Genomic DNA, 27,798 nt, shown 5'->3' with positions numbered 1-27,798 from the left:
TCCAGTTCACCAATGTGAAAGGGATTTGCACTTGTTAGATCTGGTGAGAGCACTCAGACTCTACATTTCTCGTACGGCGCCCCTGCGCCGCTCGGAGGCACTCTTTGTCCTTGTCGCTGGCCAGCGTAAAGGGTTACAGGCTTCCAAATCAACCCTGGCTCGGTGGATCAAGGAACCTATTCTCGAAGCTTACCGATCTGCTGGGCTTCCGGTTCCCTCAGGGCTAAGGGCCCATTCTACCAGAGCCGTGGGTGCGTCCTGGGCTTTGCGGCACCAGGCTATGGCTCAGCAGGTGTGTCAGGCAGCTACCTGGTCGAGCCTGCACACTTTCACGAAACACTATCAGGTGCATACCTATGCTTCGGCAGATGCCAGCCTAGGAAGGCAGGTCCTTCAGGCGGCGGTTGCCCACCTGTAGGAAGGGGCCGTTTTACGGCTCTATTTCGAGGTTTTACTTTACCCACCCAGGGACTGCTTTTGGACGTCCCAATTGTCTGGGTCTCCCAATGGAGCGACAAAGAAGAAGGGAATTTTGTTTACTTACCGTAAATTCCTTTTCTTCTAGCTCCAATTGGGAGACCCAGCACCCGCCCCTGTTCCCTTCGGGCTGTTGTTCTTTGTGTACACATGTTGTTCATGTTCAATGGTTTCAGTTCTCCGAAATTTCTTCGGACTGAATTTACTTTAAACCAATTTATAACTTTTCCTCCTTCTTGCTTTTGCACCAAAACTGAGGAGCCCGTGAGGCACGGGGGGTGTATAGGCAGAAGGGGAGGGGCTTTACACTTTTAAGTGTAATACTTTGTGTGGCCTCCGGAGGCAGAAGCTATACACCCAATTGTCTGGGTCTCCCAATTGGAGCTAGAAGAAAAGGAATTTACGGTAAGTAAACAAAATTCCCTTCTTTCCTTATATCCGCTGCTGGGAGATAAATGGGCCAGAGGCGGCGCGTGCGCAGATGAGATCTTGAGGCGAGAGCTCTATTTGCAGACACACCGACTCCGGGCGCCATTATTTGAAGTCTGCACCTCCGACATTTTCAGTATGGCGACTGCAGCCCAGCACAGTGCCCTTGGCCTGCAGCCACAGCGCAGCTAAAGTACATCTCCCGCAACCCCAGCACAGCACCCACAGCATCACCCTATGCCAGCACCGATCCTGCCTCCTGTGACCCTATTTCACCACCGATGCTGCCCGCTCCTGATAAGGCGCACTCACAGTGGTATTTTGCCGTAAAACCGGATGCGGTCACATGCGGTTGTGTATGATGCACGTGACCGCATCTTGCCGCGATTCCATTGGAAATTAATGGAACTGAGACGGACTTGTGACCGATCCGGTTTTGCGGCAAAATACCTCTGATGTGAGCGCTGCCCAAGACACGATCAGGTTGTAAGAAAAATCTTTTTTTTTTTTTTTTTTTTTTTATCCTTCCCCCTCGTAAATTTGGGGTGCGTCTCATATTCCGATGCATCTTATAAACCAAAAAATATGGTATATTATACTGTATAATGTCATGGTTGGAAACGTCTGTAAATATACTGTACAATGTAAAACGTCTATTGTGGAACAGCACAAGGAGATTGAAGCAGACACTATTCATGTACTTGTGCACACTTGTCATTGTGCCCGCATTTAGACCCAATTTGTTTTGAATTTTGTCATGTTGCAAAAATCTAACTGCAAAAAAACCCTAAAAAACTAGGCGTCTGCATCAAACACTGATATGGCATTTCAGAGAAAACTTATTTTCTTTGGCGCTCCATTGGGAGACCCAGACAATTGGGTGTATAGCTACTGCCTCCGGAGGCCACACAAAGCATTACACTTAAAAGTGTAAGGCCCCTCCCCTTCTGCCTATACACCCCCCGTGGGATCACGGTTCCTCAGTTTTCAAGCTTTGTGCGAAGGAGGTCAGACATCCACGCATAGCTCCACTGTTTAGTCAGCAGCAGCTGCTGACTATGTCGGATGGAAGAAAAGAGGGCCCTTACTAGGGCCCCCAGCATGCTCCCTTCTCACCCCACTTTGTGTCGGCGGTGTTTGTTAAGGTTGAGGTACCCATTGCGGGTACAGAGGCTGGAGCCCACATGCTGCATCCTTCCCCATCCCCCTTTGGGCTCTGGGTGAAGTGGGATTTTACCGGTCTCCAGGCACTGAGACCGAGCTCCATCCACAGCCCCTGGGGAATCTGCTGGATATGGAGCGGAGTATCGTCAGGGACAGGGCCCTGCTACACCAAGGTACTCTGTGTCCCCGCACAGACCGCGCACACACTGCAGCATTGCTGGGTGTGTTAGTGCGCCGGGGACAATAGCGCTGCTGCGCTTGTGCCACACTTCCACAGCTTGCTAAGGGAGTTTGTGTGTGGGGAACTGCCGCGCCGGCCCCTGCTGGCAGTTTTTACTGCGACGCGGCTGGGACTTGTGGTGCGCCGGGGACTTCCGCGCTGGCAGTGCATATTTGTCGGCCGCGCTTTTTACTAGAGTCCCCGGCTTTTGCGGCCTAGTTCCGTTTCGTTCCCGCCCCCAGGCCTGCCAGTCAGGGGAAGGGCGGGACGCTATGCAGAACGTCAGCGCTGAGGGCTGGAATCTGCTTTACATACTCCAGCCCTCACATTGAGCACAGTGGGAAGCCAGTTTCCCGCACTTTGTCTGAGGCACGCCCACGGTCCGCCCCTCTTCACAGAACGCCGGCAGCCATTCCTGATGTGCAGGCTGAGCTGGAAAGGGGAGACAAGTTCTGGGAGACCCAGGCACGTGATTCTGGCGACTACAACCCGCTTTTAACGGGCGGTAAGCGGCACCTCCGGTGCTGACTCCACTAGTGACGAAGTGTTCAATTGTATTTTTATGCTTGCATGCTATACATTGCACTAAACGGTCGCTGGTGATTCTTGGCTATATACCCTCCTGGATTGCTCTGTGGAGAATACAGCATGTCGTCCGCAAAAAACAGGGGTGCCAAGGCACAGGCTTTTTATGCTGCTTGCACCGCTTGTGAGGCTGTTCTACCGGCAGGTTCCACTGACCCCCATTGTGTGCAGTGTTCGGTCCCTGTGCCCCCTGCTCGGCCGGGGCCTCTGCTGGAGGTGTCCCAGAGAGATCCACCTGTGAATACTGTCCAGGTGACGGGGACAGAGTTTGCAATTTTTGCGGATAGATTATCTGTGACTATGTCTCAGATTCTAGAGACTTTGCAGTCTAGACCAGTAACTCAGACCATGGGCACTGTTGATTCATTGCTCCCTGGCCCCCCTCAGTTGGAACAGCTCCGGGCTCCGGGGGTGTCCCACGCATCCCAGGGTGATGGCTCTGACACGGACGACAGTCCTAGACAGCCTAAGCGAGCTCGCTATGAGCGGCCCTCTACTTCATCTCACTGGTCAGGGTCTCAGCAGGAGGATTCTCTGGGTGATGAGCCGGAGGTAGCTGATCAGGATTCTGATCCTGAGACCGCTCTCAATCTGGATACTCCTGATGGTGACGCCATAGTGAATGATCTTATCGCGTCCATCAATAAAATGTTGGATATTTCTCCCCCAGCTCCTCAAGTGGAGGAGTCAGCTTCACAGCAGGAGAAATTCCATTTCAGGTATCCCAAGCGTAAATTAAGTACTTTTCTGGACCATTCTGACTTTAGAGAGTCAGTCCAGAAACACCACGCTTATCCAGATAAGCGTTTCTCCAAACGGGTTAAGGATACACGTTATCCCTTTCCTCCTGACGTGGTCAAGAGCTGGACCCAGTGTCCCAAGGTGGATCCCCCTATCTCCAGACTTACGGCTAGATCCATAGTTGCAGTGGAGGATGGGGCTGCACTTAAAGATGCCACTGACAGACAGATGGAGCTCTGGTTGAAATCCATCTATGAAGCTATCGGCGCGTCGTTTGCTCCTGCATTCGCAGCCGTATGGGCACTCCAAGCTATTTCAGCTGGTCTTGCACAGATTGACACGGTCACACGTACATCTGTTCCGCAGCTGGCATCCTTAACCTCTCAAATGTCTGCATTTGCGTCTTACGCGATTAATGCTGTCCTGGACTCTACGAGCCGTACGGCAGTGGCATCTGCCAACTCCGTGGTTTTACACAGAGCCTTGTGGTTAATGGAATGGAAAGCAGATTCTGCTTCCAAGAAATGTTTAACCAGTTTGCCATTTTCTGGTGACCGGCTGTTTGGTGAGCGCTTGGATGAAATCATTAAACAGTCCAAGGGTAAGGATTCATCCTTACCTCAGCCCAGACAAAACAAACCCCAACAGAGGAGGGGACAGTCGGGGTTTCGGTCCTTTCGAGGCTCGGGCAGGTCCCAATTCTCCTCGTCCAAAAGGACTCAAAAGGATCAGAGGAGTTCAGATTCTTGGCGGGCTCAGTCACGCCCAAAAAAGACAGCCGGAAGACCCGCTACCAAGGCGGCTTCCTCATGACTTCCGGCCTCCTCCCTCCGCATCCTCGGTCGGTGGCAGGCTCTCCCGCTTTGGCGACATTTGGCTGCCACAGGTCCAAGACCGTTGGGTGCGAGACATTCTGTCTCACGGGTACAGGATAGAGTTCAGTTCTCGTCCTCCAACTCGATTCTTCAGAACGTCTCCGCCTCCCGACCGAGCCGATGCTCTCCTGCAGGCGGTGTGCTCTCTAAAGGCGGAAGGAGTGGTGATCCCTGTTCCTCTTCAAGAGCAAGGTCACGGTTTTTACTCCAATTTGTTTGTGGTACCAAAAAAGGACGGATCCTTCCGTCCCGTTCTGGACCTAAAACTTCTCAACAACCACGTGAGAACCAGACGGTTCCGGATGGAATCCCTCCGATCCGTCATCGCCGCAATGTCTCAAGGAGATTTCCTAGCATCAATAGACATCAAGGATGCTTATCTCCACGTACCGATTGCACCAGAACATCAGCGTTTTCTACGCTTCGTTATAGGAGACGAACACCTTCAGTTCGTAGCCCTGCCCTTTGGTCTGGCGACAGCCCCACGGGTCTTCACCAAAGTCATGGCAGCTGTAGTTGCAGTCCTACACTCTCAGGGACACTCCGTGATCCCTTACTTAGACGATCTGCTGGTCAAGGCGCCTTCTCAAGAGGCATGCCAACACAGCCTGAACGTGGCGCTGGAGACCCTCCAGGGTTTCGGGTGGATCATCAACTTTTCCAAGTCAAATCTAACCCCGACCCAGTCGATAACATATCTTGGCATGGAGTTTCATACTCTCTCAGCGATAGTGAAGCTTCCGCTGGACAAACAGCGTTCACTACAGACAGGGGTGCAATCTCTCCTTCAGGGCCAGTCGCACCCCTTGAGACGCCTCATGCACTTCCTAGGGAAGATGGTGGCAGCAATAGAGGCAGTCCCTTTCGCGCAGTTTCATCTGCGTCCACTACAATGGGACATTCTCCGCCAATGGGACGGGAGGTCGAAGTCCCTCGACAGCAACGTCTCTCTCTCTCAGGCGGCCAAGGATTCTCTTCGATGGTGGCTGCTTCCCACCTCATTGTCGAAAGGGAAATCCTTCCTACCCCCATCTTGGGCGGTAGTGACGACAGATGCGAGTCTGTCAGGGTGGGGAGCAGTCTTTCTCCACCACAGGGCTCAAGGTACGTGGACTCAGCAAGAGTCCACTCTTCAGATCAACGTTCTGGAGATCAGAGCAGTGTATCTTGCCCTTCAAGCCTTCCAGCAGTGGCTGGAAGGCAAGCAGATCCGTATTCAGTCGGACAACTCCACAGCGGTGGCATACATCAACCACCAAGGAGGAACTCGCAGTCGGCAAGCCTTCCAGGAAGTCCAGCGGATTCTGACGTGGGTGGAAGACACGGCTTCCACCATATCCGCAGTTCACATCCCAGGCGTGGACAACTGGGAAGCAGACTTCCTCAGTCGCCAGGGTATGGACGCAGGGGAATGGTCTCTTCACCCGGACGTGTTTCAGGAGATCTGTCGCCGCTGGGGGATGCCGGACGTCGACCTAATGGCGTCTCGGCACAACAACAAGGTCCCAGTTTTCATGGCACGGTCTCACGATCACCGAGCTCTGGCGGCAGACGCCTTAGTTCAAGATTGGTCGCAGTTCCAGCTTCCTTATGTGTTTCCACCTCTGGCTCTGTTGCCCAGAGTGCTGCGCAAGATCAGGTCCGACTGCCGCCGCGCCATCCTCGTCGCTCCAGACTGGCCAAGGAGGTCGTGGTACCCGGATCTGTGGCACCTCGCGGTAGGCCAACCGTGGGCACTACCAGACCGACCAGACTTGCTGTCTCAAGGGCCGTTTTTCCATCAGAATTCTGCGGCCCTGAACCTGACTGTGTGGCCATTGAGTCCTGGATCCTAGCGGGTTCAGGATTGTCTCAAGAGGTCATTGCCACCATGAGACAGGCCAGAAAACCTACCTCCGCCAAGATATACCACAGGACGTGGAAAATATTCTTGTCTTGGTGCTCTGCTCAGGGAGTCTCTCCCTGGCCATTTAGATTGCCTACTTTTCTTTCCTTCCTGCAATCCGGGTTGGAAAAAGGTTTGTCGCTCAGCTCCATCAAGGGGCAAGTCTCAGCGCTATCGGTATTTTTTCAGAAGCGCCTAGCACGACTTCCTCAGGTACGCACGTTCCTGCAAGGGGTCTGTCATATCGTCCCTCCTTACAAGCGGCCGTTAGAGCCCTGGGATCTGAACAGGGTTCTAATTGCTCTCCAGAAGCCGCCTTTCGAGCCTATGAGGGATGTTTCCCTTTCTCGCCTTTCACAGAAAGTGGCCTTTCTAGTAGCGGTCACGTCTCTTCGACGAGTGTCCGAGCTAGCAGCGCTGTCATGCAAATCTCCCTTCCTGGTGATTCACCAGGACAAGGTGGTTTTGCGCCCTATTCCGGATTTTCTCCCTAAGGTGGTATCCCCGTTTCATCTTAATCAGGATATCTCCTTGCCTTCCTTGTGCCCTCATCCAGTTCATCAATGTGAAAAGGATTTGCATTTGTTGGATCTCGTGAGAGCGCTCAGGATCTACATTTCCCGCACGGCGCCCCTGCGCCGCTCGGATGCACTCTTTGTCCTTGTCGCTGGTCAGCGCAAAGGGTCGCAAGCTTCCAAATCCACCCTGGCTCGGTGGATCAAGGAACCAATTCTTGAAGCCTACCGTTCTGCTGGGCTTCCGGTTCCCTCAGGGCTGAAGGCCCATTCTACCAGAGCCGTGGGTGCGTCCTGGGCATTACGACACCAGGCTACGGCTCAGCAGGTGTGCCAGGCGGCTACATGGTCGAGTCTGCACACTTTTACCAAACACTATCAAGTGCATGCCTACGCTTCGGCGGACGCCAGCCTAGGTAGACAAGTCCTTCAGGCGGCGACTGCCCACCTGTAGGGTAGGGCTGTTTTTACGGTCCTATCACGAGGGGTTATTATACCCACCCAGGGACTGCTTTTGGACGTCCCAATTGTCTGGGTCTCCCAATGGAGCGCCAAAGAAGAAGGGAATTTTGTTTACTTACCGTAAATTCCTTTTCTTCTAGCTCCAATTGGGAGACCCAGCACCCGCCCTGTTTGCTTAGGGATTTTTGTTTTTTCGGGTACACATGTTGTTCATGTTGAATGGTTTCGGTTCTCCGATGTTCCTTCGGATTGAATTTGTTCTTAAACCAGTTATTGGCTTTCCTCCTTCTTGCTTTGGCACTAAAACTGAGGAACCGTGATCCCACGGGGGGTGTATAGGCAGAAGGGGAGGGGCCTTACACTTTTAAGTGTAATGCTTTGTGTGGCCTCCGGAGGCAGTAGCTATACACCCAATTGTCTGGGTCTCCCAATTGGAGCTAGAAGAAAAGGAATTTACGGTAAGTAAACAAAATTCCCTTCTTCTTTATCGCTTCATTGGGGGACACAGGAGAGTCTTCTGTATCCCCCAATGAAGGTTCCAAGAAAGAGAGAGTGAGAAGGTGAAAACAAGCTTTCTACCGCACGGCCAGTAATTACTCTCAGCTATTCTTCCCCCTCACCCCGTGATCTGACTGGAATATATAGTGTAGAGCACAGCTGTGTGTCCTTACAAACAGCTCTTGCAGTTCTCATCTCGTAGTAAGTGTGGGGAGGGGTAAGGCTGCTTTTACAGCACGTTTTTGTTTTTTTTTTTTTGTTTTTTTTTTAACATGCGTCATGAACGTTTTTTTTTTTTTTTGCTGCAAAAGCGGATCCTATTTTTGCAAAGAAAAACGCATGTGTTATTTTGCAGGATCCTGTCACTTTAAGTTTATGGGCGGGCATTGGAGTCATGTGATCGGGAGTGAGGGGAACTGAACGTGAAAGACTGGGAGCCGGCATCTGATAGCTGTGGACACTGGTAACCAAGGTAAACATCGGGTAACTTGCTTGGATACCCGATTATTTACCTTGGTTACGAGCGTCTGCAGCTGCTAGGGGCAGGGCTGCCTGCTCCCTGCACACATAACCAAGGTAAACATCGGGTAACTTGCTTAGATACCCGATTATTTACCTTGGTTACGAGCGTCTGCAGCTGCTAGGGGCAGGGCTGCCTGCACATGGAACCAAAGTAAACATCGGGTAACTAAGCCTGCGGTTACCCGATATTTACCTTGGTTACGAGCGTCCTCCGCTCTCAGGCGGGGGAGAGAGGGAGGGGGAGAGACGGACTGATCACGCGAGGCTGGTTTCTGGGCATGCTCATAGAGCAAGCAGGATCCTGTCTATCAGCATGCCAGCGTTCACCTGCGTTTGCGTGCTGTTTAGTCAGGATCCAGCAATTTGCAGTATTTGTGTCACAAACCACCGGGGGGGTCACTCAGAAATCCCCCGCGCTGGCTACCAGTACGTCACAATCGGAGGGTAACAAGTGGGGGTCACCCCTCCTTTATACCTCCCGACCGACAGACAGAGCACGTGACGCGCTCTCTAGCGCCCCTCTTATAGTCAGGCCAATTATGGAATTGCCCGACAATAAGCAAGGAGGCCGCTATACTACTTATGCCGATTATTGAAGGGTCCCCGGTGAGAGTAAGGTATATATTCCCCGACCTCCGCGGGCGGAATATATAAAATCTCCCCGAATCTCACTGGCCTCCCCACAATAATCCTTGGCACAATTCGCTGCCACCAACCGATTTACGGTAACTATTAGCCGAACACACAGACGTGGGATTCAAGATCGAGATAACAGAACAGCCCAAGATTAATTATATAATTTAATCAGCCTAAAGCCACACTAGAAACTACAATATATACAATAGGGAATCTACAGAATATACATATGTCAGAGTACAGTTACAATCAAAGCATGGGTTACAAACAGGCATACACAGTTCCAGCAGTTACCTTGTTGCGTCTGGCCACAGGGGGGCGCTGTAGACCAGGTTTCCAGGAACTCCCTCACAGGTCTTTCCCAACCAGGCCCCCGAGCAGAAGAACACTGGAAAATGGCCGAAGTAGGGTTATCAACCTGGGCAATCCAGGTCCCCTCCTACCTTAGTGACCTCACAGGGAAGCACTGCTCCACCCCTGGCTGGAGTTATGGACAATATCCCAACATGGAATATGGGCCATAACTTTGCCTGGGAGCGTCGTAGGCGGACGCCAACGCTCTCATTGTGACAGTTATGACTTTAGCTACAGAACGAGGGGACTCATGACCTGTCTGCCAGTTCCCCATTGGCTGATATCACGCCTGGGGCATTTCGCAAGCTCCCGCTCCCATAAAAAAGGTGTGCCAGCATCGTCCACATGCGGAGACACCATTTTTATGGTTGCCATATTTATCGGAAATATGGCTTGCGAGATATGAACCATTTTTTACTGGAGTCGTTCTGTCTGGCTATTTCCATAGCCTTGCTAACTAGCTAGCAGCCCCCACTACAGGGTGACGGCAGGGAGTCATCCTGTGTCCATTGTCCCTAAGCCACCTCATTTCCATATCACAGGACATGGCCATGGAGGTGTAACACCTTCACAGATGCTGGACATTGAGAACAAGAAGGGAGGGGGCACTGCCAGGGAGTGATGAGAGCGATTATGACTGGAGTCATAATTCATCTTCATATCCCGGGATTTGCCTCACACCTCCCCCCTTTTGAGGGCGCTAGGGGGCAGCACACTCCGGTGTTCCCCCGTGCGCCCGTCCGCGACCTCTCCTTGTCGGGACAGCCCGTCTGCGTTACCGTGGTCACGGCCCCTTTTGTGGCGAATGGTGAAGTTGTGTTGCTGGAGCGCAAGGCTCCATCGCAACAATCGCCCATTCGTCCCAGAGACGGTGTGCAACCAGCTGAGGGGATTGTGGTCCGTCTCCACGATGAAGTGGCGCCCGTATAGATAGGGTTGCAGACGCTGCAGGGCCCACACTATGGCCAGGCACTCCTTCTCCATCGTGGAATAGGCAACTTCCCTTGGTAACAGCTTCCTGCTCAGGTACAAGACTGGGTGCTCTTGGCTCGCAGAGTCCACCTGGCTGAGCACCGCACCGAGGCCGAAGTCACTGGCGTCGGTCTGTACTACAAACGGCCGCGTGAAGTCGGCTGCCTGTAGCACGGGCGGGCTGGACAGGGCATCCTTTAGGGCCCGGAAGGCTGTCTCGCAGTCCATTGTCCAATCGACTGCAGAGGGCAGCTTCTTCTTGGTGAGGTCCGTCAAGGGCTTTGCCAGGCTACTATAGCATGGAACAAACCTCCTATAGTACCCAGCGGTCCCCAAGAAGGACATCACCTGCTTCTTGGTCCTGGGGCTGGGCCAGGATGCGATGGCTTCCACTTTCTCAGGCTCGGGCTTCAGTGTTCTCCCACCTACCCGGTGACCGAGGTACTGGACCTCGCTCATGGCCAGCTGACACTTTCCCGGCTTGATGGTCAAACCTGCCCGGTGGATCCGCCTGAGCACCTGTGCTAGATGCTCTAGGTGGTCCTCCCAGGTGGGACTGAAGACGGCAATGTCATCCAGGTACGCGGCCGCGTACCCTTCAAGTCCCTTGAGCAGGGTGTTGACCATCCGCTGGAAAGTGGCAGGGGCATTCCTCATCCCGAATGGCATCACCGTGGACTCGTACAGTCCAAATGGGGTAATAAAGGCAGAGCGTTCCCTGGCCTTGCGAGTCAGGGGGATCTGCCAATATCCCCGGCTCAGATCCATGATGGTCAGGTACTGAGCCCCGGCCAACTGATCGAGCAGGTCATCGATGCGTGGCATTGGGTACGCATCGGCGACCGTGACCGCATTGAGCCCCCTGTAGTCCACGCAGAACCGAGTGGTTCGGTCCTTCTTAGGGACGAGGACTACAGGCGAGGCCCAAGCGCTGTTGGATGCCTGGATCACCCCCAGCTTCAGCATCTCGTCAATCTCCTGGCGCATGTGTTGCTGCACCTCCAGGGAGACCCGATATGCTGAACGCCGGATCGGGGGATGATCCCCAGTGTCCACGTGATGGACAGCCAAGTCAGTCCTTCCGGGCTGGTTGGTAAACAACCCCCGGAAGGGGAGGAGAGTGGCCCACAGCTGGGACCGTTGGTCTTCCAAGAGCTGGTGGCCAACCTCCACATCCTCAATGGATCCGCCTGCCCTAACCTGGGCTAGCATATCCAAGAGGGTTTCCGCTTCTCCCTCCTCGGGCAGGTTGCACACGGGGAGCGCACATGCCTCCCGCTCCTGATGTGCCTTCATCATGTTCACATGGAAGGGCTTCCGCCTTCCACGGGCAGGGTCCAGGGGGACCAGGTACGTCACAGGGTTGAGCTGCTGGTACACGAGGTATGGGCCTTCCCAGGCTGCCTGAAGCTTGTCCTGTGGTACGGGGACCAGTACCCACACCTTTTGACCCACTTGGTAGGTCCTCTCACAAGCGTTCTGGTCGTACCAACGCTTCTGATCGGCCTGGGCTTGAGCCATATTGTCGTGTACCAGTTGCGTCAAGGCCTGCATTTTGTCCCGGAAGCGCATGACATACTCGATAACCGACACTCCAGGGGTGGCCAAATCCCCTTCCCAAGCCTCTTTCACCAGAGCCAGGGGGCCCCGCACACGTCGCCCGTACAGGAGCTCAAACGGTGAGAATCCCGTTGAGGCCTGTGGAACCTCCCGGTAAGCAAATAACAGGTGTGGGAGATACCGCTCCCAGTCACGCCCATGGGAGTCGACCAACATCTTAAGCATCTGCTTTAAGGTGCCATTGAACCGCTCGCACAGGCCATTAGTCTGTGGATGGTACGGGCTGGCCACCAGATGTCGCACCTGGACTTGCTTACAGAGGGCCTCCATCAGCTGGGACATGAATTGGGTCCCCCGGTCAGTGAGCATTTCCTGGGGAAAACCCACTCGGGAGAAAATCTCCAGCAATGCGGTGGCCACCTTGTCAGCCCGAATGGACGACAAGGCCACTGCTTCTGGGTACCGGGTGGCATAGTCCACTACCGTCAGTATGAAGCGTCTCCCGGAGCTGCTGGGGATGGCCAGCGGGCCGACCAGATCCACAGCCACCCTCCTGAAAGGCTCATCGATGATTGGCAGAGATACTAGTGGGGCTTTGGGGCGTGGCCCCGCCTTCCCCACTCTCTGACAGGTTTCACACGAACGGCAGTAGGCAGCCACATCGGCCCCCATTTTTGGCCAGTAGAAATGCTGGTTTAACCTGGCCTTGGTCTTAGCGATCCCTAGGTGTCCGGCCATCGGAATCTCATGTGCGATCCGCAACAACTCCGTCCGGAACGGATAGGGTACCACCAACTGTCGGTCCCTGGGCCACGCCTCCGGTGAACCCTGCTGGACCGTGGCCCGGTACAGCCGTCCTTGGTCCCAGACCACTCGCTCCGGGTCCGAGTCCGAGGGAGGCTGTGCCGCCTGCTCCTTAAGAGCTTTCAGGCTGTCGTCAGCTTCTAACGCTGCCTGAAACCCCTGACTAGATGTGGCCAGAATCGACGAGACTGTCACATCTTCAGTCAGTACCCCGGGACCTGTGTCCTGGCCTCCACCTGACTCGGCTGCCACTTGGTCAGAAGGGGAAGAGCTATCGGACCTCCGGGAGGCCCCTTGGCTTCCAGCACTCCCACTGCGGGTGACAGCGGCCACAGCCGCTGCGACCGTGGGTCGTGCCTGCTCCTCCTCCGTTCCTGACCAAGTCGCCGGTTCAGGCAGACCTACCTGGCTTCCTGACACCCCGGTTGTGGGGGAACCATGCACCGAGATCTTACCTGGGAGCACTTCCGCTCCTGGACCGGCCCCAATCTCACCTGCCTGTTCCCCTCCTGCAGCAACAGAACCCCGCTGTGAAATCTCTGGGGACCCCACATTTGCTGTGGTAGCCCCCACCCCACACACTGGTCCTCCCCCTGCAGCACCCTGCTCTCTGCTTATCCCTGCAGAGGGCAACAGATCCCAGCTCACAGGCTGGTTACTTGTAGAGGCATTGTCACACCTTTCTCTGACCCCCTCCCCTGTCACAGCTGCAGCTGAGTGTGTGTCTATGGTGTCTATGCAAGCAGAAATATCAGAGTTCACTCCCTCCTCCCTTACATCATTCATAGATAACACATTAACATTGTTAGGAGTCATGTCAGTACGGGCTGAAGGTTCAGCCCTTGGGGGGGGCCCAAACTGGGAGGTTATCTGCCCCAAATCTGTCCCAAGTAGCACGTTTGCAGGGATCCGATCAGTTACCCCCACCTCCCTCACCCCTCGCCCTGCGCCCCAGTCCACATAAATGTCAGCAACAGGCAGCGCCGGGTCAGTGCCTCCAATCCCGGAGACAGCGAGGGTTTTTCCAGGGATCAAGTCTTGGGGGGACACCATCTCAGGCCGCACCAGAGTCACCTCCGAGGCGCTGTCTCGCAGTCCTATGGTCACAGACCGGCCGACGGTGACAGGTTGGAAGCTGTCCAGGGACCTACCACCACCCCCACCCACACAATACACCTTGGGCGGCCCTTGGGACGGGGACGGAGCCGGGGCCTTGGGACGCTGAGGGCACATGGCCTTGAAGTGTCCAGGTAGGTTGCACTGGTGGCACCGTCTTGGCTCTGCCACGGGCCTGGAGAGGGGAGTTGAGGGGGACACCCCCTGCAGTCTAGGGGCAGGTGGGGCAGTCGCCGAATTCATCTTACCCCCTCTCCAGGTGCTGCTGGTGGCCGCTCTCCTGGCCTCAGGGGCCCGGTTGTTGGTGTAGTCATCGGCAAGGGCAGCTGTAGCCGTGGACCCCTTTGGCTTCTGGTCTCGGATGAACTGGCGGAGATCCTCAGGGCAGTTCCACAAGAGTTGCTCCGTGATGAACAAGTCCAGGATCTCCGGTCCGGTGGAAAGCTGCAGGCCTTGGGTCCAGTGGTCGGCAGCTCGGGCAAGTGCCCGCCGGTGGTCAGCCCAGGAGTCCTTTGGTCCCTTCTGTAGGCTCCGGAACTTCTTGCGGTAGGACTCTGGAGTGAGGTTGTACTGTTGGATCAGGGCCCGCTTGATGGTGTCGTAGCCCTGATCTGCCTCAGCAGGCAAGTCCCCAAGGACATCCAGGGCCTTGCCCCTTAAACGGGGGGTCAGGTATTTGGCCCACTGGTCCTTGTCCAGATGGTGCTGCAAGCAAGTCCGTTCAAAAGCAGTCAAGAAAGAGTCCAAGTCTCCATCCTTCTCCAGCACTGGGAAGTCCTCAACACGGACCTTTGGAAGTTTGGTGTCTCGAAGGTCACATGTGGCTGATGAGGGCCGGAGCTGAGCTAGCTGCAGCTGGTAGTCACGGTCTGCCTGTCGCTCTCGCTCTTCATGCGCTGCCTGCCGCTCTCGCTCCGCAGCCTCACGCTCTGCGTGCCGCTCTGCCCTGCGCTCTGCCAGGAGTTCCTTGTAGCCCTTCTGGTCTCCAGCCTGGAGAAGGGCCATAGCCATTTGAAGAAGGCTATCCGAGCCTCCCAGGCTCGGTGGAATGGCACGTGGTGATCTGCGGCACGCTGCAGAGCTAGGCGATTCACTGTCCCTTTCAGAGCGGAGGGCTGGCATCTGGCTCGTTGAGGAACCTTGGGTGAGCTCCTCCTCATCTTGTCCAGCAGTGCCAGGTTGCGCAATGTCCTCGGCAGAACGGTTTTCTGGCGTCGAGCTCCTGGAGGACTCGTGGGCAACCTCCTCATTACTGCCCACAGCACCGTCCTCCCTCTCTTCGGCTCCTGCTTTAGCATTGGCCAGTTGCATAGCTCTGCTCCTGGTGCCATCAGCCATTCTTGCAGACTTTTGGTCACTGACACAGAACTGACACCTGATGCCTCCACACACCTTACAGTATCTGCACTCTGACACTCTAGTGTTGAGCTAGTCTGAAGACCCCAGCAGCCACAGCTGCTGCAGGCAGTCTTTAGTGTCTGGGAGTATGGGTCTCACACTCACACACACTATTATCTCGATCCCACCGCTATGCCACCAATATGTCACAAACCACCGGGGGGGTCACTCAGAAATCCCCCGCGCTGGCTACCAGTACGTCACAATCGGGGGGTAACAAGTGGGGGTCACCCCTCCTTTATACCTCCCGACCGACAGACAGAGCACGTGACGCGCTCTCTAGCGCCCCTCTTATAGTCAGGCCAATTATGCAATTGCCCGACAATAAGCAAGGAGGCCGCTATACTACTTATGCCGATTATTGAAGGGTCCCCGGTGAGAGTAAGGTATATATTCCCCGACCTCCGCGGGCGGAATATATAAAATCTCCCCGAATCTCACTGGCCTCCCCACAATAATCCTTGGCACAATTCGCTGCCACCAACCGATTTACGGTAACTATTAGCCGAACACACAGACGTGGGATTCAAGATCGAGATAACAGAACAGCCCAAGATTAATTATATAATTTAATCAGCCTAAAGCCACACTAGAAACTACAATATATACAATAGGGAATCTACAGAATATACATATGTCAGAGTACAGTTACAATCAAAGCATGGGTTACAAACAGGCATACACAGTTCCAGCAGTTACCTTGTTGCGTCTGGCCACAGGGGGGCGCTGTAGACCAGGTTTCCAGGAACTCCCTCACAGGTCTTTCCCAACCAGGCCCCCGAGCAGAAGAACACTGGAAAATGGCCGAAGTAGGGTTATCAACCTGGGCAATCCAGGTCCCCTCCTACCTTAGTGACCTCACAGGGAAGCACTGCTCCACCCCTGGCTGGAGTTATGGACAATATCCCAACATGGAATATGGGCCATAACTTTGCCTGGGAGCGTCGTAGGCGGACGCCAACGCTCTCATTGTGACAGTTATGACTTTAGCTACAGAACGAGGGGACTCATGACCTGTCTGCCAGTTCCCCATTGGCTGATATCACGCCTGGGGCATTTCGCAAGCTCCCGCTCCCATAAAAAAGGTGTGCCAGCATCGTCCACATGCGGAGACACCATTTTTATGGTTGCCATATTTATCGGAAATATGGCTTGCGAGATATGAACCATTTTTTACTGGAGTCGTTCTGTCTGGCTATTTCCATAGCCTTGCTAACTAGCTAGCAGCCCCCACTACAGGGTGACGGCAGGGAGTCATCCTGTGTCCATTGTCCCTAAGCCACCTCATTTCCATATCACAGGACATGGCCATGGAGGTGTAACACCTTCACAGATGCTGGACATTGAGAACAAGAAGGGAGGGGGCACTGCCAGGGAGTGATGAGAGCGATTATGACTGGAGTCATAATTCATCTTCATATCCCGGGATTTGCCTCACAATTTGGACGCAGCTCAAAAACGCTACAAGTAGCATTTTTGAAAAAAGTTAAAAAACTGCAAGTCACTGGATCCTCACTATAACGCACGCAAACGCAGGTGAACGCATTCTTGATGCGAGTCCATTGCAAATGCATTGAAATGAAAACGCATTTGCACTGGATCAGTTTGTGTTAAAAAAACGTTTGACGGATGTTAAAACGTAGTGTTAAAGCAGCCTTATACAGCAGAGCTGGGTGTCATTAGTCACCTTGCAGATTTAATCTCTGGACACTATCTGCACTCCTCCTCCCCCCACACTTAGCCGCTGTGAGGTGTTTGTAAAGACACACGGGTCTGCTCCACTCTACACAGGCTAAGTGCGCACTGGAAAATGGAATTTTCTCAAGAAAATTCCGCAGGTATTCAAAGATTACCGCACCCACGGTAAAAAACCGCAGGAAACCGCACCTGAAAACCGCATGCGGTTTGCCGCGGTTTTACCGCGGTATTGTTCGCGGTATTGCCTCGGTTTTGCCGCGTGCGGGTTGGGATGTGCTTTATTGCATTCAATGCAATAAAGCACATTGAAGAAAAAAAAAAGTCATTTCATTCTGAGATAGTAGATAAAGAGACAGAAGAATAGATAGAGGGATAGATAGATAGAGGACAGATCGCTGCATTTCCCACGGTCGGCAGTGAGTTCACATTACCGGCCGTGGGAAATGACCGGTAATTACCTCTGCTGTCTGCTGCATTCATTCAGCACTGTGTGACAGTCGCAGCTGGATGTAAGCAGCGCAGGACCTGTGGATTATGCCAGAGCTGTGGATTACTCCGGAGCTTTGTTTTGGGAGGGGTTAATAAAAGGGTGAACAAGGCTTTTGTTTTATTTAAAATAAAGGATTTTTCGGTGTGTGTGTTTTTTTTCACTTTACTTACGGGTTGATCATGTCAGCTGTCTCATAGACGCTGACATGATCTAGCCTGGAGTTAATGGCGGCGATCCGCCACCATTAACCCCTTGTATTACCCTGCTGCCACTGCTACACGGCGGCAGGAAGAGCCGGGGACACGCCGGTACTGCCGCATAATGCATGCGACAGTCCCGGGGCAGCTGCGGCTGATATTCTCGGCTGCGGGAGGGGGCGTGAGGCGGGGACATTAACCCTGCCCCTCTCCCTCCCCAGCCTGAGAATACCGGGCCGCCGCTGTGTGCTTACCTCGGCTGGAAGGTAAATATGCAGCAGAGCACACGTTCTTTGTTTTCTATATTTCCGTTTTCTTTCTTTTTTTTTTTTTTTTTTTTTTAAACCATAACTTTTTATTAGTAATTAATGTCAGATGTTACATCATACATCATATTGTCATCACGTTATCAACAAAAATCACAATAATATGGGTATTAAACAAGGGAGAGGGGGGAGGGGGAGAAGGGGATGGGGAATGGTGATATCACATCAATTTCCGGGTCACATTCTCCATATATACATCTGTAGATTTATTTTATAACAGTATTTAATCGGAAGGATAACCAGTAGTTCCATTTCTTATAGAATAGCGCTGTGTTATTGTTAGATGAAGCGAGTATCTTCTCTGATAGGCAGTTCTCATTGATCAGGGAGATGACTTCGGTTAGTGCAGGGTATTGGGGGGTTTTCCAGTACCTTGCGATTTTGAGTCTTGTGGCCACAATGATATGTACAATCACTGTGCGGATCTCGTAGGGGAGTGAGTCCAGATCGATGGCGAGCAGCGCCTGCTGTGCGGATAGCGTTATTCCTACACCACAAATCTGAAATATTAAATGATTTATTGCTTCCCACAGGAGTCTGACATTACTACATTTCAGCCATATGTGTAACATGTCTGCGCCGGGGTCTCCACATCTCCATCACGTGTCCGGGGAATTGCGGAACATCTTAGATAGTCTATGGGTGGTGAGATACCACCTATATAATAGTTTTCTATGTGGTTAGTGCATTTAGATTGGCTTCCAATAATTAAGAAGGATGCTCGCCATTGATCCGGTGTGAAGGTACAGTGTAAGTCTCTTTCCCATTTTTGTAGGTATGTGGTTAGCGAGGGCAGGGTATTCTCTAGCATACAATCATAGCTTATAGACAATGCTTTCCTCTGTGCGGTGGGGGTCAGTAGCATAGAGTACAGCTTACATGGCGGTGCCGTCATCTGCTCCTTCCTTCCATAGAGGAAGTGTCGGATCTGCAGATATTTGTAGAAGTCCCTTTGTGGTATATTGTATCTCTCTCGCAATGATGAGAAGGTGAGTAATTCCTCCCCATCATACAGATTCCCAATACATGTCATTTGGCATAGTTTCCAGTTTTTAAGCTTTAGGTCAGGGACACAATGCTCCAGTGTCTCTATGGGGGCCTTAAGGAGTGCGATTTGTATAAGGCCTAATTTATTAGTTAGCATCTTCCATAGCTCCAGGGTCGCGTCTATGGTTGGGGATATGTTACAATTCCTACCAGGGATTAAAGTGTGGTGTGCATGGAAGAAGGCGGAGACACTGGAGGCTCCAATCAGATATTTCTCAATGGCTATCCAGTGCCGGTCATCCTCATCGTTCCACATGAAGCGTAGCTGCTCGAATAATGCGGCTCTGTAGTAGCGGACCACTGAGGGCTATCCCAGGCCCCCCTTACTCATAGGGGTGTAGAGTGTGTCCGCCTGGACTCGGGGCTGGTTTCCCTGCCATATATGTTTGGAGAGGATGGCTTGTATCTATTTTAGTATTTTCATTGGGAATATGATGGAGAGATTACGGAACAGATACAATATCTGCGGGAGGATGAACATCTTCACTTATGCTATCCTGCCCATCCACGATAGCTCGTGTTTCTTCATTCTTAATATGTCAGCTTGGATTTTCCTCCTCAGGGACTCATAATTCAGAGAGAGCATTTTATCTGCCGAGAGTGTTAGCCGGATACCTAGATACTCAATACTATCGTTATTCCAATTGAAGGGGTACTTGTTCTGGAATTTTTTGGGGTACGTTGTGGATGGGGTTAGGTTTAATACCTGACATTTAGACGTGTTTAGTTTATAATATGAGATTCTAGAGAACAGATCAATGATTTGCATTGCTGCCGGTAATGACTCTGTGGGGTTTGTTATCGCTAGAATGATGTCGTCCGCAAACAGACCTATTTTGTGCTCTGTCCTGTCCACCTGGATTCCTGATATTACTGGGCGAGATCGGATTTTTTCCGCTAAAGGTTCAATCGCCAAGGCGAATATGAGGGGCGATAGCGGACACCCTTGTCTCGTCCCATTTGTGACAGGGAACTTGTCCGACATCATTCCAGAGACAAAAACTGACGCTGATGGATGAGAGTATAATAAAGTAATTGCATTAAAAATGCTGCCAGTAAATCCGAATCTGGATAAAACCTCAAATAGATAGCCCCAATGCACCCGATCGAAGGCCTTCTCCGCGTCCAGTGATAGGAGCAGAGAATGCGTCCGGCCTCTCCCCGCCACACTGATGAGGTCAATCCTCCGTCTGGTGCCATCCAGTGTCTGTCTGGATTTGATAAACCCAACCTGGTCTCTGTGCACCAGGGAGGGCATTACACCGGAGATTCGACCTGCCAGGATTTTGGAGTATAGCTTGAGGTCGGTATTCAGTAGGGATATCGGCCTGAAGCTATTGGTTTGGTCGGGGGTTTTACCTGGTTTGGGGAGGGGGACTATGGTCGCCTGGAGCATCTCATCTCGTATTTGGCCTGTTTCATATATATTCTGGAAGACTAGTAATAGGTGTGGGGACAATATTTGATGAAATGTCTTGAAGTATTCGTTCGTTATCCCGTCCGGTCCTGGGGATTTGTTATTCTTAGATGTTTGGATGGCTTGTTGGATTTCTATTTGGCTTAAGGGTTGGTTTATTGCCGTCAGTTTGTCCTCTTGGATTTTGGGTAGTGATATACTATTTAGGAAGTAATTAGTTCAGCGCTGGGTTGTGGGGTGAGATTGTCGCCTTTGAGGTTGTAGAGTGAGGAGTAGTATTTGGCGAAGGTGTTGGCGATGTCTTTAGGGTTGTATATTTTGTTCTTTTGGGCGTCTTGTATATGAGCTATCCTTTGCTTTGTTAGACTGGCTTTGATTTTATTGGCTAGTATTTTGCTGGCCTTGTTTCCCTGCCAGTAATATTTGGCTTTGCTCCTCCTCATGTTGTGCTCGTGTTTATATTGGAGTAGTTGGTATAGGTCGTATCTTGCCTTTTGTAGGTCTTTGTATATAGCGGGTGAGGGGCTGTTTTTATGGGCATCCTCTAATGATGCTATACTTTTGTGAAGTTCCTCTATCTGTCGCATTCTTAGCTTTTTGTGTTGTGCTGCTATCTGTATTAGCCGTCCTCTTATGTACGCCTTGTGGGCGCACCACACTGTGGTCGGGGACATGTCTGGGGTGCTATTAATATCAAAATATTCCTGTAACAGGTCTTTGATTTGGGATTTGATACTATCTGAGGATATTAAGTGGTTATTAATTCTCCATGGGGAATATGTTGGGTTATTATATGTCTCTTATTTGGCATGACATAGGGGCATGGTCAGACCAGGTTATGTTCCCTATTTGGGCCGATTGTATATTTTGCAGGAGCCACTTATCCACCACTATTAGGTCAATTCTGGAGTATATTTTATGTGGATGGGAGTAAAATGTGTAGTCCCGTTCGGAGGCGTGAAGGACCCTCCACGTGTCGTACAATTCTTCTGACAGGAGGCATTGGGACAGCGCATGGGACTGGGATGTTTTCTTGGAGCACCAGGATTTGTCTATATTGGGGATCGGGACGATATTGAAGTCTCCGCAGATTAGTAGCAATCCTTGTTTTATTTTGGATAATTTGGTCATGAGTTCTCTAATAAAGGTGATTTGTCCTGAATTAGGTGCGTATATAGATGTGATTGTGTATGTCTTATTATTGATATTGCATATAAGTATCACATCTGCCCTCGTCATCTAGGATTTTATCAATGAGCTGGAACGCTATAGTGTCCTTTATCGCAATCGTTACGCCTCTTTTCTTTTTCACTGCGTGTGAGGCATAGATGTGGGGGTAATGCTGGTGTTTTAGTCTATGTGCGTCCTCGCTGTTTAGATGAGTCTCTTGGACACATATGTCCGCTTTAAGCGTCTGGGCCTCTTTCCACAATAATGATCTCTTAAAGGGAACCTGTCATCACAAATTTAGCTATAAAGCTAAAAGTTCCCCCCTCTGCAGCTCCTGGGCTGCATTCTAGGAAGCTTCCTATAGTTTTTGTGGCACCTTTTATCCCAAAATAAACACTTTGTAAACTGGTACCTTTTCGTATGTAAATTTCTTAAATTTTCCATGTGGGCGGGCTGCCTGGGGTCCGTTGCTGTTCCTCCAGCATATTTATGCCGCCCCCGAACGCTGATTTTGAAAGCTCATGACACCGCCCCTGGGTGCCCGTGGTCCCGCGCATGCGCTCGCTGGCCTGATGCCCGGACGTCCCCTCCTTCCCTTCCGGACGGGACGTCCGGGCATCTGGCCAGCGAGCGCTTGCGCATAACGCTGGAGGAATAGGGCAAAGTGCGGTCACGAGGTTATGGGCGGCACTTACTGATGACACTAACAGCACCGCCCATAACCTCGTGCCCGCGCAAAGCGTCACAGCGGTCACACGTGCACACAGTGCACGGCACCGCTACAGTGTAACAGCGCATGCGCGGGACCACGGGCACCCAGGGGCGGTGTCATGAGCTTTCAAAATCAGCGTTCGGGGGCGGCATAAATATGCTGGAGGAACAGCAACGGACCCCAGGCAGCCCGCCCACATGGAAAATTTAAGAAATTTACATACGAAAAGGTACCAGTTTACAAAGTGTTTATTTTGGGATAAAAGGTGCCACAAAAACTATAGGAAGCTTCCTAGAATGCAGCCCAGGAGCTGCAGAGGGGGGAACTTTTAGCTTTATAGCTAAATTTGTGATGACAGGTTCCCTTTAAAGGGGCTGTTCAAACCTTTCACATTAATAGTTGAAATTTTAAATACCATCAGATATAGTAATAAAGGAAGAAAAAACAGAAATCAATATGTCACCAAGTACAAGGCAATGGTAAGGGAAGCAAAGGGTTAGGGTGCAAACAGTACTTACAACAGGTTACAATTCAGAGTCCGGTTCTACGTGAACCAACTGGATATTCGTCCCTATCCAGTATCAATGGGGGGTGAGAATAAAACGAGAGAAAACTAAACGTTATTCTCGTGCCCCTTCAACCTGCCAATCAAAACAAAGAGTGGCATCAAAATAGAGAATGGGATGAAGGTGTCCCTGTTCAGGACCATTCCTTGTTCAGCCTCGGGGGTCTCTTCTTTAGCGGGGAGCTGGTAACTTCGTCCACAGATGTTAGGGACCAGTCTTGGAGCAGGGTCATAGCCTCTCTGGGGGACACGAGGACGTGTGTGACTCCATTTTTCATCACGATGAGCTTTACCGGGTATCCCCATTTGTAGGTGATGTTGTCGCGCAGGATCTTGGTTGCGGATGAGAATTCCCGCCTTCTATTCAGAGTGTCCGCAGACAGGCCGGTGAACACCAGGATGTTCTGGAATCTTTCTGGACGTTTTTGCTTGTTTGCTGCCGCCGCCTTGGTTACTGCCTCTTTAAAATGATAGAAGTGCAGTCTGGCGATCACGTCCCGTGGTGCGGAGCTGGGAACGGATTTGGGTTTGGGGATCCGGTGCGCCCTATCAATCAGTAGATCCCTCTGCTCTGCTGACGGCACTAGTGCTGTAAAAAAGTCCGTTAAGAACTCTGTCAGTGCGTCCGCGGGCACGTTCTCAGGAATCCCTCTGAAACGTAAGTTATTTCGTCCGGATCGGTCTTCGAGATCTGCGATTTTTAGTTTTAGGGCTGTAATCTCATCGTCCGCCTCATTATGCGCATCTACTAGCTGGTTGTGCGCTTTGGTGTACTCCTCCAGTTTCCCCTCTATATGTGAGGTTCTGTCACCAATCTGCGTGATTTCTTTATTAAGCATGGTAACTACTGAGGTTATATCTGCGTGGATGGCTTGCTTCAGCTCTGACATCACAGACCTCAGTATATCCTCAGTGACAGGGGCTGAGTTGTAGCTTTTGTTAGGGGAGCATGAAGGGTTAACCAGGGCTGTGCTTGGTGCCTGTGAATCTGCAGGCCCAAGGCTGCTAACACCTCTGAGGCTGCTAACACCTCTGGCAGGAGAGAAGGTCAGAGACTGCAGGGCTGACTGATAACACTGTGTGTTTAATGATAAAGGGGCTCCATTAAGGGGTGCTTCATACATAGCGAGATCGCTACCGAAATCGCTGCTACGGCACGGTGACGCAACAGTGACCTCATTAGCGATCTCACTGTGTGTGACACTGAGCAGCGATCTGGCCCCTGCTGCGAGATCGCTGCTCGTTACACACAGCCCTGGTTCGTTTTCTTCAAAGGTGCTCTCCCACTGTGACGCACAGATCGCTGTGTGTGACAGCGAGAGAGCGACGAAATGAAGCGAGCAGGGAGCAGGAGCCGGCATCTGGCAGCTGTGGTAAGCTGTAACCAGGGTAAACATCGGGTAACCAAGGTGGTTACCCGATATTTACCTTAGTTACCAGCCTCCGCAGCTCTCACGCTGCCTGTGCTGCCGGCTCCTGCTCTCTGCACATGTAGCTGCAGTACACATTGGGTTAATTAACCCGATGCGTACTGTAGCTAGGAGAGCAGGGAGCCAGTGCTAAGCAGTGTGCGCGGCTCCCTGCTCTCTGCATTGTGACATGTAGCTGCAGTACACATCGGGTTAATTAACCCGATGTGTACTGTAGCTAGGAGAGCAAGGAGCCAGCGCTAAGCAGTGTGCGCGGCTCCCTGCTCTCGCGGTTATGATCGCTGCTTCGTCTGCTGTGTGTGACAGCTAAGCAGCGATCATAACAGCGACTTACAAGGTCGCTGTTACGTCACAGAAAATGGTGACGTAACAGCGACCTAGTTGTCGCTGTCGCTTAGTGTGAACCAGCCCTAAGAGTGTGAGAATCACGCTGTGACCCGCTCCTCAGTCCTGGACGCTGATGGGCACTATCACTATTATCAGTGCTGCTATCTCCTCCATGAGGCAAACAACGGGGGCCATCTTGGATTGTATTACCAGCAACTTCAAAGACAGAAACTTTGCCTGGCTTCTGCCCCTTCTTCCTCCCCCGCACCATGTCTATAACGATCTGTTCCCCTGCACTTCAGCTGCACTTATCTGTGATTTACAGCCTCCTCCAGTCAGATTGCCTTGCTTTGAGCCGCTTTAAAGGTTGGTGGTCAGGGAGCACAAGTCTCAGACGTCTGTTCAGTTCAGCATCCGGTCACGCCCCCTTCCGTTTTCTTTCTATGTGTGTTCTATGTGTCTGTGTTCTATGTCTGTGATGTCTGTGTGTGTGTGTGTGTGTGTGATCTGTGTGTGTGTGTGTGTGTGTGTGTGTCTGTGATGTCTATGATGTGTCTGTGTGTGTGTGATCTGTGTGTTTACTCTCTGCTCCGCTTCCTCTTCCTGTCATAATGACATCACTTCCCTGCAAAACCGCAGACAGGCGATGTACATTACCGGAGGTAAACCGTGAAATACCGCAGGGAATAACGCAGGAAAACGCAGTGAACCGCACAGAATTTGCGGCCTGCGTTATTCCCTGCGGGATTTCACGATTACATTGCAGTCAATGGAGTGAAATCCCGCAGCGACGTGCGGAAAAGAAGTGACATGCAATTGTTTTTGCTGCGGGAATCCTGCAGCAAGACATGCAGCTGTCAAATTCCGCATAGTGCGCACAGGATTTTTTTTGCCCATAGGTTTTGCTGGTGATTCACTGCAGAGATGTTATGAACATTTTCTGCAGCGAAACATGCAGCAAAACCGCAAAAAATCCGCGGCAAAATCCGGTAAGTGCGCACATAGCCTAAATGCTGATAACCAGTGCAGAGAGCAGGGCTTTGTCTCATTTGGTGTGACATCTCTGGGGGTATGTTCTTTAGTTATCGTTTATTATCTTTTCTTAAATTATCTCCATTGGTTGGCGAATGGTAACTGTGAAAGGAGCTGGAAGAGCACAGGCACATTTAAGCTATGTGCGCACGTTGCGTAAATAGCTTATTTAATATTTGTAGCGCAGCGTAACTGCATGCGTCCTGCGTCCCCTGCATAATCTATGGAGATTGTGCAGGGGCCGTGCGCACGTGGCGTCTTGGAGTGCAGCGCTTCGGCTGCTGCCCGAAGCGCTGCGTTCAAGAAGTGACATGTCACTTCTTCCGTGCGCTTTGCCGGCAGCCCCTGCTCTGTCTATGGGAGGAGCTGCAGGCAGAGGGCATGGAATCGGCTTTTTTTTCTCTACGGACATTTTCTGCAGCGATTTGAAGTGCACGTGTGCGCTTCAGATCGCTGCATAAATTTCTGCAGTGAACTGTACGCAACGTGCGCACATAGCCTTATTCTTCCCAAACTGCAGCTTGCACCAATTCAGTTGGGTAGGGGCTGAATTTCAGTTCTTGGCAACAGGCTGCGCACAAATGAAGGGATGCATATTGTCTGCCTGTTCACTGTTTACATCCGGCTACTAGAACTGACAACAAGAAGCCCCGAAAACCCTTATATTATGTGGGTTAAACGGGCATAGGTTTATGATCATTTATACCTCAGCATAGAAGGTATATAACTTTTGTTGTCCAAAGAGTATAACAAATCAGTTAGGAGACGCGGTGTCTAGTATATAGTCACCTACTGTCCCCTCACCCATCCCCTGTAGACTGTGAGCCCTCGCGGGCAGGGTCCTCTCCTCCTCTACCGGTCTGTGCCCTGTATTGTGCTTGTTCTTATTATGTGTACCCCTTTTCACATGTAAAGCGCCATGGAATAAATGGTGCTATAATAATAGTAATTGATGGCTGATTCTCCTGTATTGTATTGCAGGTGCTGGTTAAACAACTTGACAACATCCTGACCGCTATAAACGATGTGTTAAATGAAAGGTATGTCTATAGCGCTGTAGATGCTGCGCATTCTTCAGAAACAACCTCATTTACATGTAGGAAAGGACAGAAATGCTTAGACCTTGTTCACACGTTCAGCATTCAGTGCAGATTTTGCACCACAAGTCTGCAATGTTGGGCAGCACCATCAGGGTCCGCACATACGGCGAGTAATACGGAGTGGAATGCGATAAAAAAAATCAAATTCCACTCGGATCAATATTTCTATATGGGGCAGCTCCCATGAGTGATTTTTTTTTTTTTCTTCTCAACCCTAATCAGACCGAGAAAACAATTGCAGCATGCTGCAGGTGGAATGCCATTTTGTTCCACTCGCACCCATATGAGTGTGGGGACAAGAGGAACATCACATTGCACTCGCATTACACTGTTGTAACGCGAGTGTAGTGCGATTCTCGCATCAGCCGGCAATGGAGGAGATGGGGAGATAAATCCTTCCCCCTCCGCAGCGCCGGTCCTTCCCCCCGCAGTGCCGGTCCCCCCCCCCACCTCCGCAGCGCAGGTCCTTCCTTTCCCCCCTCCGCAGCGCAGGTCCTTCCTTTCCCCCCTCCGCAGCACAGGTCCTTCCTTTCCCCCCTCCGCAGCGCAGGTCCTTCCCCCTTCCTGACACTCCGCTCCCGCTGTGCTGCCAGCGTGAGCCTAGTGTCATGCAAGGACTCGCACTAATCCCTGTGTGGCCTTAAAGTGAATATGGTTTTCAAAACTCCATTCACATGTAGATTAAGAAAATGAGATTTTCCAATTTGCCACACTCCTTTTTGTGCCGCTTTTTCAAAAGTATACATTCTGTGCCTTTATTCATACAGTCTGACTCTAAATTGTTGAGCAATCTTTGCATAGGACGGGCAGACACAGCCACACATGTGCTTGGTGCTGTGCCGGTGTCTGCAGGAAAGAAGCTTCTCTCAGGTGGCCTTGTGCTGTGTGTTCTTCCCTTCGCATCAAACAAAGGAAGATGAGTAAATTGATTTGTCACCCGATCCAGCAGCTCTGTTAAACACCTTTAGAGCATTTTGCAAATTTTTTTTTTTTTGTTTAATTCATGTACTTTTAGCGAAAATATATGTTTTTTTTTTTCTTCGGCGCTCCATTGGGAGACCCAGACGATTGGGT

The 27,798-nt window shown here is 51.6% G+C and overlaps 1 protein-coding gene across 1 annotated transcript in view; it reads left to right on the top strand.

Moving 5' to 3' along the window:
- SMG1 (SMG1 nonsense mediated mRNA decay associated PI3K related kinase) overlaps nucleotides 1–27,798 on the top strand; it is a 468,962-nt gene that overhangs the window by 44,441 nt on the left and 396,723 nt on the right. Inside the window, exon 5 of the mRNA XM_075319739.1 lies at nucleotides 26,606–26,664. Within this exon, the coding sequence (XP_075175854.1) occupies nucleotides 26,606–26,664 (59 nt within the window). The remainder of the gene's footprint in view (nucleotides 1–26,605; nucleotides 26,665–27,798) is intronic.

The sequence above is a fragment of the Anomaloglossus baeobatrachus genome, chromosome 7 (assembly GCF_048569485.1).
Source record: "Anomaloglossus baeobatrachus isolate aAnoBae1 chromosome 7, aAnoBae1.hap1, whole genome shotgun sequence".
Lineage (NCBI taxonomy): Eukaryota > Metazoa > Chordata > Amphibia > Anura > Aromobatidae > Anomaloglossus > Anomaloglossus baeobatrachus.
This window is presented reverse-complemented; position numbering and strand designations above follow the sequence as displayed.